The sequence below is a fragment of the Tripterygium wilfordii genome, chromosome 23, assembly GCF_013401445.1.
Source record: "Tripterygium wilfordii isolate XIE 37 chromosome 23, ASM1340144v1, whole genome shotgun sequence".
Classification (NCBI taxonomy): domain Eukaryota; kingdom Viridiplantae; phylum Streptophyta; class Magnoliopsida; order Celastrales; family Celastraceae; genus Tripterygium; species Tripterygium wilfordii.
This window is the reverse complement of record NC_052254.1, coordinates 5,532,586-5,552,342: the sequence shown is the minus strand read 5'-3', so window position 1 is coordinate 5,552,342 and position 19,757 is coordinate 5,532,586. Positions and strand designations below refer to the sequence as shown.

Genomic DNA, 19,757 nt, shown 5'->3' with positions numbered 1-19,757 from the left:
GAACAAGCCTTCAAACAAGTGACGCAAGCAAAACAACAGAAACAAAATGATAACATGCAGAAATCAACCATTTATGCTATAAGGAGAGAATATGTTCAGAGAGCTGAGGGTGACTGATACACACAAAGCAGCAAGTGAAATAACTATTACAGTCCAAACTAGTATTGCTATGTGTCGCAACCGGGGTCACGACGCGGACCGGCGATGAAAGGATGAAAAATGATTTAGAGTCGCCACCAATTGATTTAAGTGCAATTGGACACTAAAAAAAAAAAAGGTCTACGAACCAGAAAATGGGTAAGGGGGTCTATTGAGTGTGGGGAAGGTGTTAGGCACCCCACAACTCCCTAAAAGGTTACCTAGATTGATCTATGTGTTTTTTCTTGAAAAGTTGTTTGTTCAATATAGATGATATTTTGATTTGAAAATATAACATAATTAAAGCATAGGCAAGAGCTGAATGTCATCAAGTTCTCCTCCTAATTAACTTCAATTTAGTTACCATTATGTTTTCGAGTACAAATGATACCTTAATTTGAAGAGATAACATAATTAAAGCCTAGGCAGGAGCTGAATGTCATCAAGTCCTCCTCCTAATGAACTTTAATTTAGGTATCTAGTAAATTAATTTATCATTGTGTTTAGAAATATAAATGACACTTTAATTTGAAAAGATAACATAATTAAAGCCTAGGCAGGAGCTGAATGTCATCAAGTCCTCCTCCTAATGAACTTTAATTTAGGTATCTAATAAATTAAATTACCATTTACATTTGTTTAAATAAGGATAACACAATTAAAGTCTAGGCAGGAGCTGAATGTCATCAAGTCCTCCTCCTAATTGACTTTAATGTAGTATCCATTAATTTGTTTTTGTGAAAAATTGGTAAAGACGTGATTGTTGAATTGACGGATTTGCGGAAAATGATCTATGCATACAATTCTAATATACATTCTAAACATGCATGCTAAACTAATAACCCCTAACATGCATACTAATCAATTTAAATAAATGAAACTAAACTACACTACTCTATATTACTTTTTATTATTTTTCCACTACCCTATTACATATTTGCCTTTACAAAGATATATACAAATAAAAACCAGATAAAAATATATACAAGTAATGGAATATAAAGATAAAAATACAAATTTAAATATGGCCCATAGAGCCCAGTCCATTACTCAAGCCCAATCCGATCTCCAAATATGTGTTCCGGCCCAAATGACATCCAACCCGGTCCAACATCCAAAAACAAACAAGATACGGGGTCAAAATTGAATTCTCAAGTAATATCAAGATCCAATTTAAATCAAACCCATACATATAAACACCATATAAACACATATGCTAAGGTCATATAAACCTCATTTTTACAAACCAAATCAAACCGGTTCAAACAAACAAATTCAAATCAAATCCATCTTAAATCTAAACCAAACCAAATCCAAGTAAGCTCGATCTAAATCAAACCCAAGTAATTCAAACCAATACCAACTAAATCCATTTTTAAATCAAATCCAAGAAGCTCGACTTAATCAAACCGGATATGTATTCCACAAACCGAATGCAAACTATCTCAATACCATCTTAATACAGATAACAAAACTTCTAACCCAATACAGACGTATCCGATCAATCAAAACAAATGCATTACTTAGAAGAACAACACCAGATATGAATACACCAACTAACACTTTAAAACCAGATATCAACTCCAGTTATTATTTTCAGTAAAATGTCATCAGAAACCAGCATCAATACACCATCAGATATCAACACAGTAGGCATACACAGATCCGAACAAATTGAATATCAGCGAGCTCCATGTATCAAATCCAAGGACCAATATCGAGCACCAAAACAACAAGTAAAACCAGACATTTGGACTATGCATTCTTATTGTGAAGAAACAGGTATATCAAAGTCAGATGTTAAAACAAGGGAATAGGCACACACAGTCCACGTTTCATTCAAAACAAACCATCAAATAGGTTATAGAATACGAGCAAACATTTTTCTTGAATCTGTGCAAACCACATATGAATTACAGAATGGAAATAGGAAGACATACACAAGAAGCAAGAAACAGGTTCAGATCGAAATATGGCACACCATTACCTTTCCAATGGACGGGAAGCAAAGGCAATGGAAACAGAGGCGATGAACTGGTGACAGAGGCAATGATCGGAGTAGTGGTTCTCGTCCTTTCCTCCACCCCGATTCTATTCTCACTACTGCTCTCCCTTTCTCTCCCGATTTCTTCTCTATTTTCTTTTCTTTCCTCCCCTTTCTTTTCTTCTCAACTCTCCTTCCCCTTTTTTCTCAATTGTCCGGCTGCTCTTCTCTTTTAACTTATCTTTATTTCAAAAAAATCCCAAAATACCCTCAAAAACCCTATTTTCCTCTTCTTCTCTAAAACCCTCAAGACTTACATTTTTGTCTTTTCCCTATTTTTGTGAAACCCTAATAAAGGAACCACCTTTCCCTCTTAAGGATTTTCTTTTGTTTATTATTTATTTAATTGCCCTATTTTTTAGATATTTTCTAGGGTTTATATCTTTTGGGCTTAGGTTTGAATTTTTATGGGCTTACGGTCCAAGAGGTGGGCCTTAGGATTTTTGTATGCTTATGGGTCCAGGAAACAAGTTTTGAATTTTTTTTGTAAGCATGCGGGCTCCAGAACGGGCTTTTGAATTATTATTATTATTATTGTATTTTTTAATTTTTCTATTTTTTCTATTTTTTTGGGCCGGACGAAAACCGGGTATTACAGCTGCCCCCCTTTTTATGTCTTTTATGAAATAAAAGACAAACAAAGGTGTAGTCAACCGAGTTTCGTACGGGAACTGAAATGCGCGGGATCACTGTGGCCATTCCCGGCTTGGCCAACTGTTTGTGCAAGAAAATAAAGGGCACAGGATCACAAGGCCATTCCCGACTTGGCCAAATGTTGGTGCAAAAAAAAATAAAGGGCACGGGATCACAAGGCCATTCCCGGCTTGGCCAAATGTTTGTGCAGAAAAATTAAGGGCACGGGATCACAAGGCCATTCCCGGCTTGGCCAAATGTTTGTGCAGAAAAATAAAGGGCACGGGATCACAAGGCCATTCCCGGCTTGGCCAGAAATGTTTGTTTGAATTTATGCAAGAAAATATCCATGAGTGTATGAATGTATGAAGAAAATTGTATTTTCTTTTATTTTTCTCATTTTGAAAATTTTATTTTGGTTAATTGTCGTAAGCACCATCACCCCTATCATCCTGTAATCATCCATCATGAGAAGACTGCATCTTTTGCCTCCATCCCATCTTCAATCTGCCATGTTACGCTTATTCTTGCATCTTTCAGTCTCTTTTTGTCTAGTCTTTCCATCGATTTACTGCTTCCATCTTATTTCCATCAAATCCGACATACCTTTAACGCCAAACAAAAGCTTTTCGGCTCCAAAATCTCTTGGGCCCCGCTATGTCTTTTAACATAATATAATTTCTTTTAGCTCTCTTGGAATTAAGAACACCACAATCTCTTCGGCTCCACCATGCTTTTTAGCGCCATTTAATTTCTTTTAGCTCCTTTATAGTCAAGAACACCAAAATCTCTCAAGTTCCTGCTAAGAACAATGTCCTGATACACTTGTCATGATTCTTTTAATACTTTACTTAACTTCCAAATAAATTCAATAGTATGGCAATGCTTGTACTACATGAGATTTCTGAAGGCAAGATATACAAGCAATAAAAATCGTGAAGAACACAAGCAATGAATAAGGAATTCAGAAATGAATTGAATGATCTCAGAGAGTTTTATTTAGAATAGATAGATAACAGGATAGACTGATCAAGTATATATACGATTCAAGAGGGTTAGGAATAAAGGAAATAGCAGAAATTTTTACAAGATATAAAATGAGATAACTTTGATTCCACACAAAACTGCCCCAGTTTTGTGTGCCCCTATTTTGCAATTATTGAATCTGACTACTTCCATATGAAGCTTCTCCTTCATAGACTCATCATGCATACCCCTAAACATAACCAATTCACCTTTGTACAGCCTTACTATCTGTCATTCATTGTATTTCCTTATATTCATCTCAAATCCTCGAAAGGCCTCTACCTCCTTCTCCTTAGTTGTTTTCACCACACCTTTCTGATCTCAATATTATTTGAAGCTCCCAGGAAGGGTTTTCACTTTAGTAGAGACTTTTTTTTTTCCTTAATTTTTGCCTGAAGCGCCCACGAGGGGTTTTCACTTTAGCAGGATTTTTATTGCTCTAATTTTTGCCTAGACCGCCCTTTCGGGTTTTCAATCTAGCGAGCTTTTAACTCTAATTTTTGCCTAGATCGCCCTTTCAGGTTTTCAATCTAGCGAGTTTTTTTTTTTTTTTATTTTTTATTTTTTTACTATGGGTAATACTTTTTGATGGCATCTGCATTCACCGGATTAGGCAATTCTTCTCCATCCATTCTTGTCAAAATTAATGCCCCTCCTTCAAAGGCTTTCTTCACCACATATAGTCCCTCATAATTCGGTGTCCACTTCCCTCGGTGATCCTTTTGAGGCGGCAAGATCATCTTCAACACTAAATCTCCTTCCCTGAAACTGCGAGGTCGAACTTTCTTATTATACGCTTTCATCAATCTTCTTTGATACAATTGCCCTTTACAAATTGCTCTTAGTCTTCGTTCTTCAATCAAATTCAACTGCTCATAACGCATTCGAGTCCATTCTGATTCTTCCAATCCTGCCTCCAGAACTACTCGTAAGGGATGGAATCTCCACTTCGATAGGCAAAACCGCTTCCATACCATACACCAAAGAGAAAGGAGTTTCCCCAGTAGATGTGCGTATTGATGTTCGATAACCATATAAAGCAAAAGAGAGCTTTTCATGCCAATCTTTGTAATTCTCTGTCATCTTCCCAATGATCTTCTTGATATTCTTGTTCGCCGCTTCGACAGCCCCATTCATCTTTGGACGGTAAGGAGTCGAATTATGGTGACTAATTTTGAACTGGTCACAAAAATCCTTCACCATTTTGCTATTGAAATTCGTGCCATTATCAGTGATAATTCTTTCCGGGACTCCATATCGACAAACAATCTCTTTTCTCAAGAACCGAACAACCACACTACTCGTCACATTAGAATACGAAGCAGCCTTCACCCATTTGGTAAAATAATCGATAGCAACCAGAATAAACCGATGCCCATTAGAAGCCTTCGGCTCAATTGGACCGATGACATCTAATCCCCACATTGAGAAAGGCCATGGTGATGTCAACACATGCAATGGATTAACTGGAACATGTGTTCTGTCTGCATAAATCTGACACTTGTGGCATCTGTTTGCATAACTTATACAGTCCCTCTCCATGGTTAACCAATAATACCCTGCACGAATAATCTTCCGTGCCATTGCATATCCACTAGAATGAGTCCCACATATTCCTTCATGAATTTCCTCCATTATTTGTTTAGCCTCAGCAACATCAACACAACGTAAGAAAACTATCCCATCATTCCTTTTATAAAGCACATTTCCATTCAAGAAGAAAGATCCCGCCAATCTCCTGATGGTGCGCTTATCATTCTCTGATGCCCCTGATGGATATTCTTTCTTTTCAATGTACTGTTGAATATCATGATACCACGGTTTACCATCAAGCTCTCCCTCCAAATTTGAACAGTAACCTCGAACTTCTCGTCTCTCGATTTTAATCGCCTGCACTTCCCCTTTTGGGTCCACATCAAACATTGCCGCCAAAGTTGCCAAAGCATCTGCTATTTGATTTTCTTCCCTGGGGATATGATCAAACTCAATCCAATCAAAAAACTTGACTAACTTTTTGATATGCTGGTAATATGGAATGAGCTTGTCATCTTTAGTTTCCCACTCATCATTCAATTGCCTAATCACCAACTGTGAGTCACCATAGACCTGTAGCCTCCTAATCCCAATATCGATGGCAGCTTGAATTCCCATCGTACATGCTTCATTCTCAGCCACATTGTTAGTACATTCGAAATACAACTTAGCTGTAAATGGTATAACATTCTCTTCAGGTGATATCAACGCTGCACCGACTCCGCATCCCATGATATTAGAAGCACCATCGAACAACATAGTCCATTTTGCCAAATCCTTCTGATTCCCCTCTTCTATCGACACAGTCATGACATCAATATCTGGAAATTTCATATCCATTGGCTGAGTATCATCAATTGCTCCATCTGCCAAATAATCTGCTATTGCACTCCCTTTGATTGCCTTCTGTGTGACATACAAAATATCATATTCTGATAACAACATCTGCCATTTAGCTATCCTCCCTGAAAGAGAAGGTTTCTCAAAAATGTATTTGATAGGATCCATCCTGGAAATCAACCACGTCGTATGATAAAGCATGTACTGTCTAAGTCGATGCGCAGCCCAAACCAAAGAGCAACATGTTTTCTCCAACATCGAATAATTTGCTTCACAACTAGTAAACTTCTTGCTTAAGTAATAAATGGCATGCTCTATTCTTCCTGATGAATCATGTTGTCCAAGCACACATCCCATCGAACTATCTGAGACAGTCAAATAGAGAATAAGCGGCCTGCCAGCCACGGGAGGCATCAACACTGGAGGACTTTTCAAGTATTGCTTGATCTTTTCGAATGCTATCTGACAATCTTCGTTCCACTCAGTAGAGTTACTCTTACGCAACAATTTAAAGATAGGTTCACAAGTAGCTGTCAATTGTGAAATGAATCTGGCAATGTAATTCAATCTTCCCAAGAAACCCCTAACTTCCTTTTCTGTCCGAGGGGGTGGCATCTCCAAGATCGCCTTCACTTTATCAGGATCTACCTCAATTCCTTTCCTGCTTACAATAAAACCTAACAACTTCCCCGAGGTCGCCCCAAATGTGCACTTAGCTGGATTCAACTTCAATTGATGCTTCCTTAATCGATCAAACAACTTCTGGAGATTCACAATATGATCTTCATCTTCTTTGGATTTTGCTATCATATCATCGACATATACTTCAACTTCTCTATGCATCATGTCATGAAACAAAGTGACCATGGCTCGTTGATAAGTAGCACCAGCATTCTTCAGACCAAACGGCATGACTTTATAGCAAAAGGTTCCCCAGAGGGTAATAAAAGTCGTTTTCTCACGATCCTCTGGTGCCATCTTGATCTGATTGTAACCCAAAAATCCATCCATGAAAGAGAAAGTTAAATGTCTAGCTGTATTATCCACTAAAACATCAATATGGGGAAGCGGAAAATTATCCTTCGGGCTTGCACGATTGAGATCTCTATAATCGACACACATCCGAACTTTCCCATCCTTCTTGGGAACAGGTACAATATTTGCCACCCATTCAGGGTATCTAGCCACTGCTAAAAAACCAGCATCGAACTGCTTCTTCACTTCATCTCTTATCTTCAAAAGCATATCTGCTTTCAATCTCCTTAGCTTTTGTTTCACTGGGGTACTTTCTGGAATCAATGGTAACTTGTGAACAACAATACTTGTATCACGACCGGGCATGTCCTGATAAGACCATGCAAAGACATCCTGGTAACTATGCAACAAATCTATCAATTTCTTCTTATTCTCTCCTTCGAAGGCAACTCCTACCTTAACCTCCTTTTTCTCCATTTCAGTTCCCAAATTAACAACTTCAGTTATCTCTTGGTGCGGCTTTATTAGTTTCTCTTCCTGATTGACTTGTCTTAACATTTCAGGTAAAATCTCAATTTCTTCCTCTATTTCATAGTCAGATTCAACATTGCTAATGGGTGCATCAAAATCTGGTTCATTAAGTTCGTCATCTTCGTTATCATCATTTTCAATCCTGTGAAAGAAATGAATAAAAATGGTTTTGAGAATGGAGAACAAAACTTAAATGGAAATGGAGAAACATGAATATGGATGACTGTCAAAAGACTTTCATTTCATGGAAAAGGGAATATGTACAAAGATTGAACATGCAATCGCCATACTATAAGATTTATTGAAAGCAAAGTAAAGCATGCTCATTACAAAAGACCCAAACGAAGGCCGTGAGCTGGGCCCACGATGGTAGTGCACTCGGGATTACTCTTGCAGGTTCTTGAGAGATACTGGGAGCTCCAGACTGGTCCAGTTGCTTAATTTGAAATTTGAAGGACGCGAGATGACAAAGCAAGGTCTAGCAGCCGAACTCTGTTCCTCTTCCACCACAGCAACTTGGAACTCCTCAAACTGATCACATATATTTGTCAAAATTGCCCCAGTTACATCAATCGAGTTTCCAACTGGCAGTTTTCCAAAAACTGCCCCAGTATCAACCAAACTTATCTTGTTCTGCATCCCTCCATACACAAAACTGTCATAAAGCCAAGGAATCGATTTCTTTTCAACTTCCAGCTCCTTTCCTTCCAGACGAGTAAACCTTTTCGCCTGCTTTTCTGCTTGTGCACGGTTCCTGTCAGCTCTAGTTGGCTTATAACCCAAACCCCAACGTTCTGGATGTTTCACCATTTCTACTGGCTTCTTAATTCCTTGTTGATTCTTACCAAGTCCTTCTCCCGGGCGAAACCCCTTTTTCAACATAAATTTTGCTACATTCTTCGTAACCTTGGATACTTGTGGCTTTAGAGGAGAAAGTCCTTCCTTCACATAGCTAGCACTAGCAATTTCAAAAGATTGGAATGAACTCTCAATCCCTTCTGTCGGAGCATCAATAGGAGAATTATTAGACAAACTAGCAACCATCCATTCTGACTGGCCTTTTACTATATAAACCCTTCCATCATGAACAAACTTGAGCATCTGATGCAATGATGAGGGAACGGCTCCTGCAGTATGAATCCAAGGTCGTCCCAATAGGCAACTGTAGGTTGGTGAGATATCCATTACCACAAATGGTACATTGAAAGTTACGCTTGCAACCTGTAAAGGTATTTCAATTTCTCCCATAATCTCTCTACGTGTTCCGTCGAATGCCCTTACTACCATCGGCACTGGTCTTAAATAAGATCTGTCAATCGGTAACTTTTCAAAAGTCTCCTTTGGTAAAATATTGAGCGATGACCCATTATCCACCAAAATACTTGCTAATTCCTTTCCACGACACATGGCTGAAATATGCAAATCTTTGTTGTGCCCCATCCCTTCAGGCGGAATATCATCCTCAGTAAGGGACAACAAATGGGACGCTAACACATTTCCCACAATGCCATCAAAAGAGTCTGTAGGAATCTTATCTGATACATATGCCTGATTTAACATTCTCATCAAGACTTGTCGATGCGGTTCAGAACTCATTATCAACTCCAAGATCGAAATTTTTGCAGGGGTTTTCTTCAATTGATCCACTATCATGTACTCACTCTGCCGAATAATTTTTAGGAACTCCTGGACTTCCACATCAGTTACAACTTTCTTTTCCTCTTCTGGGCGTACAAAAAGACCTTCTTCCGGAATAGAACCAAAACCTTCAACTTCAGGTATTGCTTTCCCTTTTCTTTTGCGTTCAGCTTCAAGATCCACTACCATATTCCCTTCTGGCTCATTTCTCATGTAACATCTCCCACTCCGGGTAACTCCACTAACACCAGAAATATTATCTACCATTTCTCCTTGCTTTTCTCTAACTTCAGCCTCATAATTCCATGGCACAGCCTTGTCATTCTTGTACAAAGGATCTATCTTTGGTTTGAGTGGCCCAACTGGTGGCGCATCTTCCACATAATACTGCAAGACAAATTGCGGAGCACGGTTCGGCCTAGGCCCTTGATAATATCCTCCTATAACATTGACTTCATTTGATTGGCCTTTCACCTCAAACTTTATTATCTTCAAATCCATCAACTCTTGTACCTTCTCCTGAAAGCCACAACAATCCTCAATAGCATGTCCCCTTTGTCCTCTATGGAACTCACAAGTCTTCATGTCATCAAAAAGTCCACGTTGAACGGGCACATCCACTGCCACTTCCTCGACTAATCCTTCTTTCCTCAACACCATAAACAACTGGCCCAACGGCATTGCAATCTCTGATACCCATCTTTTTGTAGCACAAAATTCTTCAATGGCATTCACTCCCTCTTTCTCATGATTAGGCAATGGATTGTTGTTGACATTTGGTTTATTGATTGCACTAAGATCCAGCCATTTCGCTTCAATCATCCCCTGGACTATCCTTTTGAATTGTAAACATCCTTCAGTTGAGTGCCCGGGTGTACCTCCATGATATAAGCATGTAGCATTAGGATCATACCAATGGGGATATGGAGGTTGGTGGACCCGTCCCGGAACAGGAGCCACTGCTCCTTGCGCTTGAAGTTTCGTGAAGCATTCAGCATAAGTTATGGGCAAAGGATCGAAATGCTCAACAGGCCTTCTGGGTCTTTGGTTTTGGAAATTTGGACGAGGGTTTTGGTAAGTGTTTGGGTTTTGAAAATTTTGATAAGTGTTTGGGTTTTGGAAGTTTTGGTAAGTGTTTGGATTTTGGAAGTTTTGGTAAGTGCTTGGGTTTTGCGAGTATTGACTGGGTAATGGTGTATTGAATCGGGGTGGATAAGGATTTTGGGTGTGGGTATGATTATAGTAGGCTCCTGGGCTTGACATCCTTGGGGCATTGCTTCTAGGGCGATAATCTGAAGTAGGCACACCATAAACAGCTGGATTTGAATCAAAATTCACAGAATGCACTTCAGCCTTCTTGCCTTTACTTGCTTTAGCTGGGTCTGATTTATCAAGGGTGGGATAATACAGAGTACCTCTCTTCATGCATCGTTCAACTCGCTCCCCTGCTTGTATCATATCAGCTAAGTTACTATGACCGCCTCCCGCCAGATTGGAAGTATAAGGCTCCTGGAGAGCATCAATGAAAGCGTTCAACAAATCCTTTTCTGAAAAGGGTGGAACTATCTGGGCTGCCAAATCCCTCCATCGATGGGCAAATTCCCTAAAGCTTTCCCCACTCTTCATTGCTGTATTCTGCAGATCGTAAATGGTAGGGATCTTTTCTTCATTATGCTTATACTGCTTCATAAACATTTCAGCCAAATCCTCCCACGAAGCTACTGATGAAGGATTAAGGGTATTGAACCACCTTTGGGCTGCCCCAGTCAGACTATCTTGGAAATAATGCATCAACACTTTCTTATCGCTTGCATATGGCTGCATGCGCCGACAATACATCGTTAAATGATCCAAAGGGACTCCAGTGCCATCAAACAAACTGAATTTTGGTAGTACAAAGTCATGTGGAACATTCAAATTCTTCACCAAGCACAAATTGGCTGGGTTCAGCATCCCTACAGCATTGAAACCCTCCATGGCTCTTAATCTCTTCTCTAACTTCTTGATAGCATCCATTGAGCTACTTTCTTCATTCTGAACTCCCTCAGTTACTACCCCACCAATAAAAGTTCCCGCGGTATCAGCACCGACTGGGAAGGGATTCTCATGCCCATGAGGATCAACTTGATGAATGTAAGCTGGGTTCTGAGTCGTTGCCTGTTGAGAAACATATTGATGCTGGTGCAAACCAGGCAAAGATTGGTTACGGACAGGAGTGAACCCGGGTGGGTAAACTGGTACTTCTTGGTGCAAATGATTCTCAGGAACCTCTAGTGTTTCAGAATTTTCAACTACTCCCTTTCCTTTCATCAGCAACGCCATATTCTTCATTAGTAGGGCCATTTGCTCTTTCAGTTCAGCTATGTCCTGATTCTGACTATGCTCACCCGTTTCCTGCTCCATATTCTCAATAATTCTTGATTGTAGGCGAGTCTGATAGGGGTGTCGATGGTGCTTCTTGGACGCTATGATTATTTATGATTTTCTGTGCATTTTGAAAACAATGACATTAGTCCTCATTTATTTTATTTTAAGAACATGCATGCATGTGGTTATTATTTGTGCAAATCCTAAGTACTCCTTACAATTAACAAGATGATTTAAAAAAATTGATCTATTATATGTGCAATAGTTATGTATATGAAAAGTATATATGTACATGTATGGATGATTAACGAGTGTGCAAGCATATATGGACATGTATGGATAATTAACAAGCATGCACATGGGTACAACCTAGGCTAACATATACATGGCAAATGTATGAACACGTGTGGTTTAAGAAATGTGTATACAAGTGTAATCTAATTGATGTGTCAAGTACATATGAATATGTAAATAAGGGATGAAGATACATGGTATCTAAATGTACAAGAATATAACATAATATAAGCATGTGAAATAAATAGTTAGGGATAGGAATGCCCCCTTTGTTCCTAAAATGGGTAATACCACCTAAAAATGTCTGGAGGTTTAGAACCATGGCTACGGTTTATCTTTGGTGCACAGGGTGGTTTAATTAGCTAATCGCGAGGTCTCTGGATCAGGTGGCTTTTGCTCCATTGGATCACAAAAGCCCATCCCTTAATGTCATAAGAGGACGTCAATCCAGGAAGGTGTCTTCCCCCACCCATACAGGGAAGTGAATCCCATGAAAGTGGTAGGTCAACCTTCACTAATCACTAAGTAACCCGGGTATAGGGTTATGTGTGTGAAGTGATAAGTGAATGTGTGTGCGGGGGCATACAAACCAATATCCCTAACATTTAAATCTCACAAGGCCCATTGATGAAGAAATCTACAACATTGAACAAATCCATCAAATTCTTCAAATTTAATATACAAATACAATGGGAACTAACATAAAAACTATACAAGAAAAGCACAAAAATCAATCATACAGGCTCAACCCCTTTGGTATAAAAACCAATGTCCCCAGCAGAGTCGCCAGTTGTCGCAACCGGGGTCACGACGCGGACCGGCGATGAAAGGATGAAAAATGATTTAGAGTCGCCACCAATTGATTTAAGTGCAATTGGACACTAAAAAAAAAAAGGTCTACGAACCAGAAAATGGGTAAGGGGGTCTATTGAGTGTGGGGAAGGTGTTAGGCACCCCACAACTCCCTAAAAGGTTACCTAGATTGATCTATGTGCTTTTTCTTGAAAAGTTGTTTGTTCAATATAGATGATATTTTGATTTGAAAAGATAACATAATTAAAGCATAGGCAGGAGCTGAATGTCATCAAGTCCTCCTCCTAATTAACTTCAATTTAGTTACCATTATGTTTTCGAGTACAAATGATACCTTAATTTGAAGAGATAACATAATTAAAGCCTAGGCAGGAGTTGAATGTCATCAAGTCCTCCGCCTAATGAACTTTAATTTAGGTATCTAGTAAATTAATTTATCATTGTGTTTAGAAATATAAATGACACTTTAATTTGAAAAGATAACATAATTAAAGCCTAGGCAGGAGCTGAATGTCATCAAGTCCTCCTCCTAATGAACTTTAATTTAGGTATCTAATAAATTAAATTACCATTTACATTTGTTTAAATAAGGATAACACAATTAAAGTCTAGGCAGGAGCTGAATGTCATCAAGTCCTCCTCCTAATTGACTTTAATGTAGTATCCATTAATTTGTTTTTGTGAAAAATTGGTAAAGACGTGATTGTTGAATTGACGGATTTGCGGAAAATGATCTATGCATACAATTCTAATATACATTCTAAACATACATGCTAAACTAATAACCCCTAACATGCATACTAATCAATTTAAATAAATGAAACTAAACTACACTACTCTATATTACTTTTTATTATTTTTCCACTACCCTATTACATATTTGCCTTTACAAAGATATATACAAATAAAAACCAGATAAAAATATATACAAGTAATGGAATATAAAGATAAAAATACAAATTTAAATATTGCCCATAGAGCCCAGTCCATTACTCAAGCCCAATCCGATCTCCAAATATGTGTTCCGGCCCAAATGACATCCAACCCGGTCCAACATCCAAAAACAAACAAGATACGGGGTCAAAATTGAATTCTCAAGTAATATCAAGATTCAATTTAAATCAAACCCATACATATAAACACCATATAAACACATATGCCAAGGTCATATAAACCTCATTTTTACAAACCAAATCAAACCGGTTCAAACAAACAAATTCAAATCAAATCCATCTTAAATCTAAACCAAACCAAATCCAAGTAAGCTCGATCTAAATCAAACCCAAGTAATTCAAACCAATACCAACTAAATCCATTTTTAAATCAAATCCAAGAAGCTCGACTTAATCAAACCGGATATGTATTCCACAAACCGAATGCAAACTATCTCAATACCATCTTAATACAGATAACAAAACTTCTAACCCAATACAGACGTATCCGATCAATCAAAACAAATGCATTACTTAGAAGAACAACACCAGATATGAATACACCAACTAACACTTTAAAACCAGATATCAACTCCAGTTATTATTTTCAGTAAAATGTCATCAGAAACCAGCATCAATACTCCATCAGATATCAACACAGTAGGCATACACAGATCCGAACAAATTGAATATCAGCGAGCTCCATGTATCAAATCCAAGGACCAATATCGAGCACCAAAACAACAAGTAAAACCAGACATTTGGACTATGCATTCTTATTGTGAAGAAACAGGTATATCAAAGTCAGATGTTAAAACAAGGGAATAGGCACACACAGTCCACGTTTCATTCAAAACAAACCATCAAATAGGTTATAGAATACGAGCAAACATTTTTCTTGAATCTGTGCAAACCACATATGAATTACAGAATGGAAATAGGAAGACATACACAAGAAGCAAGAAACAGGTTCAGATCGAAATATGGCACACCATTACCTTTCCAATGGACGGGAAGCAAAGGCAATGGAAACAGAGGCGATGAACTGGTGACAGAGGCAATGATCGGAGTAGTGGTTCTCGTCCTTTCCTCCACCCCGATTCTATTCTCACTACTGCTCTCCCTTTCTCTCCCGATTTCTTCTCTATTTTCTTTTCTTTCCTCCCCTTTCTTTTCTTCTCAACTCTCCTTCCCCTTTTTTCTCAATTGTCCGGCTGCTCTTCTCTTTTAACTTATCTTTATTTCAAAAAAATCCCAAAATACCCCCAAAAACCCTATTTTCCTCTTCTTCTCTAAAACCCTCAAGACTTACATTTTTGTCTTTTCCCTATTTTTGTGAAACCCTAATAAAGGAACCACCTTTCCCTCTTAAGGATTTTCTTTTGTTTATTATTTATTTAATTGCCCTATTTTTTAGATATTTTCTAGGGTTTAGATCTTTTGGGCTTAGGTTTGAATTTTTATGGGCTTACGGTCCAAGAGGTGGGCCTTAGGATTTTTGTATGCTTATGGGTCCAGGAAACAAGTTTTGAATTTTTTTTGTAAGCATGCGGGCTCCAGAACGGGCTTTTGAATTATTATTATTATTATTGTATTTTTTAATTTTTCTATTTTTTCTATTTTTTTGGGCCGGACGAAAACCGGGTATTACACTATGGTATATGAGGGTGCTTCATTTTCTTCTAATGCAGACTGTGTTAGGAATAATTGATCAACAATGTAAATAGAATATCAAGAACACAAAACAAACTGAAGGAATGACTTGCCTTTATTGAAACATTGATCTGGCTTTAATAGCCTTACAACATACCTTAACTGGAAAACGAAAAAACAGCTCATGATAGCATGATCTAAGCTACATGATACACGTAACAAGGACTAAGTCAAAGATTAAATCAACAACCCTATAAACTAGAGTTTTATTCTAACAGAAAGACAACTAACTTGAGACTCTAACTGACACCCTAATTCCAAGCCATTGACTCCTTCAATCCCTCCCTTAAACTAACTGCTGTGAGACAATTAGTTTATATCTGTGACATCACATACTCCCAGCTTCTCTCTGAGCTTCTGAAATGCATCCAGCTTTACAGGCTTGGTCATCAAGTCTGCTACTTGGTCTTGTGTTCCACAGTGAACTAGTTCAACTTCACCATCTCTAGTGAGATCTCTCAAGAAGTGGAAACGCACGTCAATGTGCTTGCTCCTCCCATGCATGACTGGATTTTTGGAAAGTTTAATTGTCGAATTATTATCACACATTACGGTAGTGCTTCCTTCCTGTGAATGGCCTAACTTCTTCAAAACCCTTCTCATCCAAACTGCTTGACAAGCACAGGCTGCAGCTGCCACAAACTCTGCTTCTGTAGTTGAAAGGGTAACTATGGGCTGTTTCTTTGATAACCATGAGACTGCACCAGAACTCAACAGGAATACATAACCAGATGTACTCTTTCAGTCCTCCACATCACCAGCATAGTCACTATCCGTGAATGCTAGCAGCTCTTCTTCCCCTCCCTTCTTATAAAAAATCCCATAGTTAATGGTGCCCTTCAAGTACCTTAATATTCTCTTGGCAGCTTGCATGTGAAGTTCAGTTGGTTTTGCCATGTACCTGCTTATAAGACTAACACAGAACATCATATCTGGACGTGTTGTAGTGAGATACATTAGGCTTCCCACTATTTGCTTATAATAGGTTTCATCCACTGTGATTCCATCATCATCCCTACACACTTTAAACCCTGGCACAATCGGACTACTCACTGGATTACTCTCTTGCATCCCAAAACGTTTCAAAACCTCCATGGCATATTTTCTTTGACAGACAAAAATACCATCAGGTTTCTGTAATACTTCAATGCCAAGAAAGAACCTCATTCTTCCCAAATCCGTCATGTCAAACACTCTCATCATTGAGCTTTTAAAGTTAGACATCATAACCTCATCATCACCAGTGAAAATTAAATCATCCACATAAATACTCACAATCAAAACTTTACCTTCACTGCTCCATTTGATGAACAAAGTCTGTTCATTAGGACATCTTTGGAACCCTTCATTGATGAAATGGGCTTCAATACGACTAAACCAAGCTCGTGGAGCTTGTTTTAAGCCATATAAAGCCTTATGCAACTTGTAAACCTTGTGTTCACTGCCCTTCTTCTCATATCCTCTTGGCTGCTCCACATAGACATCCTCATTCAGTTCACCATGGAGAAATGCAGACTTTACATCAAATTGAAATATCTTCCAACTTCTCTGTGCTGCAAGGGCTATTATCATTCTTATCATATCCATTCTTGCTACTGGCGCAAACACTTCAGTATAGTCCACTCCATGTTGTTGAGAGTAGCCTTTAGCCACCAGACGTGCTTTATACTTGTCCACTTCACCAAATTCATTAAATTTTGTTTTAAAAATCCATTTGACTCCAATCTTTTTGGCATCAGATGGCAAATCAGTGAGCTTCCAGGTTTGATTCTTCTCGATTGAGTTGATTTCAGAATCCATTGCCATCCTCCATCTTGAACTCTTCATTGCTTCTTCAAAGCTCACAGGATCTGTAGAAACAGCTAAAGCCATGTTGACCTCATTTTCCTCTTCTGACCACCCTTCTCCACTAACATAGTCCTCCATCCAGATAGGAGTTCGCCTGTTCCTGCCTCCACCTGCATTGACTGCTTCTACATTCACAGAGACAGGAGATGCATTCACTGCCATTGGGATTTCATCATCAATTGCTTCCTCAACTTCACCACTGCTTTCACTAACTGTTTTATCACCCACTTCTGCATCAGTTTCATCACCCCATTCTAGATCCATCAACAAATGCTCTTCATAGCTTTCATACCAATTCCACTGTTTATCTTCCTCGAACACCACATCCCTACTGATTACGACCCTTTTAGAGATAGGATCATATAACCTGTAGGCTTTTGACTCATCACTGACTCCTAATAGTACACAACAGAAACTTTTATTTTCCAGCTTTGTCCTCCTTGCATCTGGCACATGAACATATGCCATACACCCAAAAACTCTAAAATGCTCCACGGTAGGTTTCACACCACTCCAAGCTTCTTCTGGAGTAACATTTTTGACAGCCAACGTAGGACTCCTATTCAGCACATACATGGTCCAATTCACTACCTCAGGCCAGAAGGTTTTAGGAATCTTCTTCTCTGAAAGCATAGAACGAACCATGTTCATCACAGTTCTATTTTTTCTCTCAGCCACTCCATTTTGTTGTGGAGTATATGCCGTGGTCACCTGTCTCTTGATGCCATTACTCTTGCAAAACTCCTTGAACTCCTCTGAATTGAATTCTCCTCCTCTATCAGTGCGTAAGCACTTGATATACATGCCAGTCTCTTTCTCAACCAGATTTTTAAAGCATTTAAAGGAATTGAAAGCTTCTGACTTATCTACTAGAAAGTAAACCCATGCCTTTCTACTGAAATCATCAATAAAGCATAAGGAATACCTCTTCTTGCTATTTGATGTGGGAGTTACAGGGCCACAGATATCTGCATGAATGAGTTGTAACTTCTCTGTAGCCCTCCATGCACTCTTCTTGGGGATGGTATCTCGATGTTGCTTGCCAATTAAACAATCGGTGCAAACCACTGTGTTTGTAGGGAGATGAGGCAGACCACGTACCATGTTCCGAGTTTGCAAGGTTTTCAGACCTTTGTAGCTCAAATGGCCATATCTGCAGTGCCATAAATGGGAGAGGTCTTGTGAACTTGTGTGGAAACAAGCAGCTTTCTTTTCTTGCACATTGGCCAACAAAATAAACATTCTATTGGCTGTCATTTTGGTTTGAATGATCAAACCCTTGTCTGGGTGATAGATCTTGCACATTCCTGCATTGATTAGGATTGCAAGTCCCTTTTCCTGTAGTTGTCCCACACTGAGGAGATTATTCTTCAATTCTGGAATGTAGAAAACCTCTGTAATGACATGGTGAAAACCATTCAAGTGTAGTCTGACATTTCCTCTACCACGTACTGTCATTATGGTGTTGTTTCCAAGCCTCACTTGTTGTGTGAAACTTTCATCCAGCTCACTGAACATGCTCCTATCTCCACACATGTGATTGGAGCATCCTGAGTCCAGAAACCATGCATCCTCTCGCTTGGCTTCATGCATCTCCACGTAAGACATTAACAGCATCTCTTCATGCTCATCTAATGTTGCGTAGTTTGCCTCTTTGTCCCAGGTTGGACATTCGTACTGAAAATGGCCGAGTTTGTGGCACTTATAGCACTCAATTGACGCCCTCTTCCTCTACCTCTCCCTCTATAATTGCTTCTGCCACATCCTTGTCCACGCCCTTGTCCTCCATTTCTTTCATCAACAGTCACCTTTAGAGCTTGTTCCTCTCCATTGCTCCTATGGAATTTTTGCTCATGCACAATGAGTGAACTTTGTAGTTCATCAATGGTGAGTGCATCAACATCCTTAGATTCCTCGATCGAGCAAACTATATAGTTAAATTTGTCGGTCAAGGATCTAAGAATCTTTTCCACAATAGTAACATCTCTCATTTGCTCTCCGTACACCCTCATTTTGTTAGCAATTGACATAACTCGAGCAAAATAATCAGTTATGCTCTCACCTACCTTCATCTCCAGAGTTTCAAAATCTCTCCTCAGTGCTTGAAGAATCGAGCGCTTCACCCTAGCATTACCCTCGTATTTCTTCTTCATCGAGTCCCAAATCTTCTTCGAGGTGTTCTTTTCCAATATAGTCTCCAGAATGGTTCTGTCAATTGCTTGGAAAAGGTAATTCTTCACCTTTAGATCCTTCAGCTTCAGCTCCTCAAGTCTCTTCTGCTGCGCCTCTGTCACAGCTGCTCCTGTCTCTGACTCTGTGTAGCCTATCTCTACTAGGCTCCAATACTCTTTGCTTCTCAGGAAATTTTCCATAAGCATGCTCCAATGGTCATAGTGACCATCAAAGCGTGGTATTGCAGGTTGGATGAAATT

General features: G+C 39.0%; 1 protein-coding gene and 1 pseudogene across 1 annotated transcript; both read right to left on the bottom strand.

The window, feature by feature from the left end:
- Positions 1-4,422: 4,422 nt before the first annotated feature.
- On the bottom strand, positions 4,423-11,344 carry LOC119992728 (annotated as a pseudogene).
- A 7,612-nt stretch (positions 11,345-18,956) lies between these two features.
- On the bottom strand, positions 18,957-19,478 carry LOC119992727. Its single transcript, XM_038839521.1, has one exon. The coding sequence runs from the start codon at positions 19,476-19,478 to the stop codon at positions 18,957-18,959; it is 522 nt and encodes a 173-aa protein (XP_038695449.1).
- Between the last annotated feature and the right edge of the window lie 279 nt (positions 19,479-19,757).

Bases quoted from the DNA above. Each gene is read 5' to 3' on its own strand.
- LOC119992727 (XM_038839521.1), bottom strand. From the start codon at position 19,478: ATGAAGAAGAAATACGAGGGTAATGCTAGGGTGAAGCGCTCGATTCTT.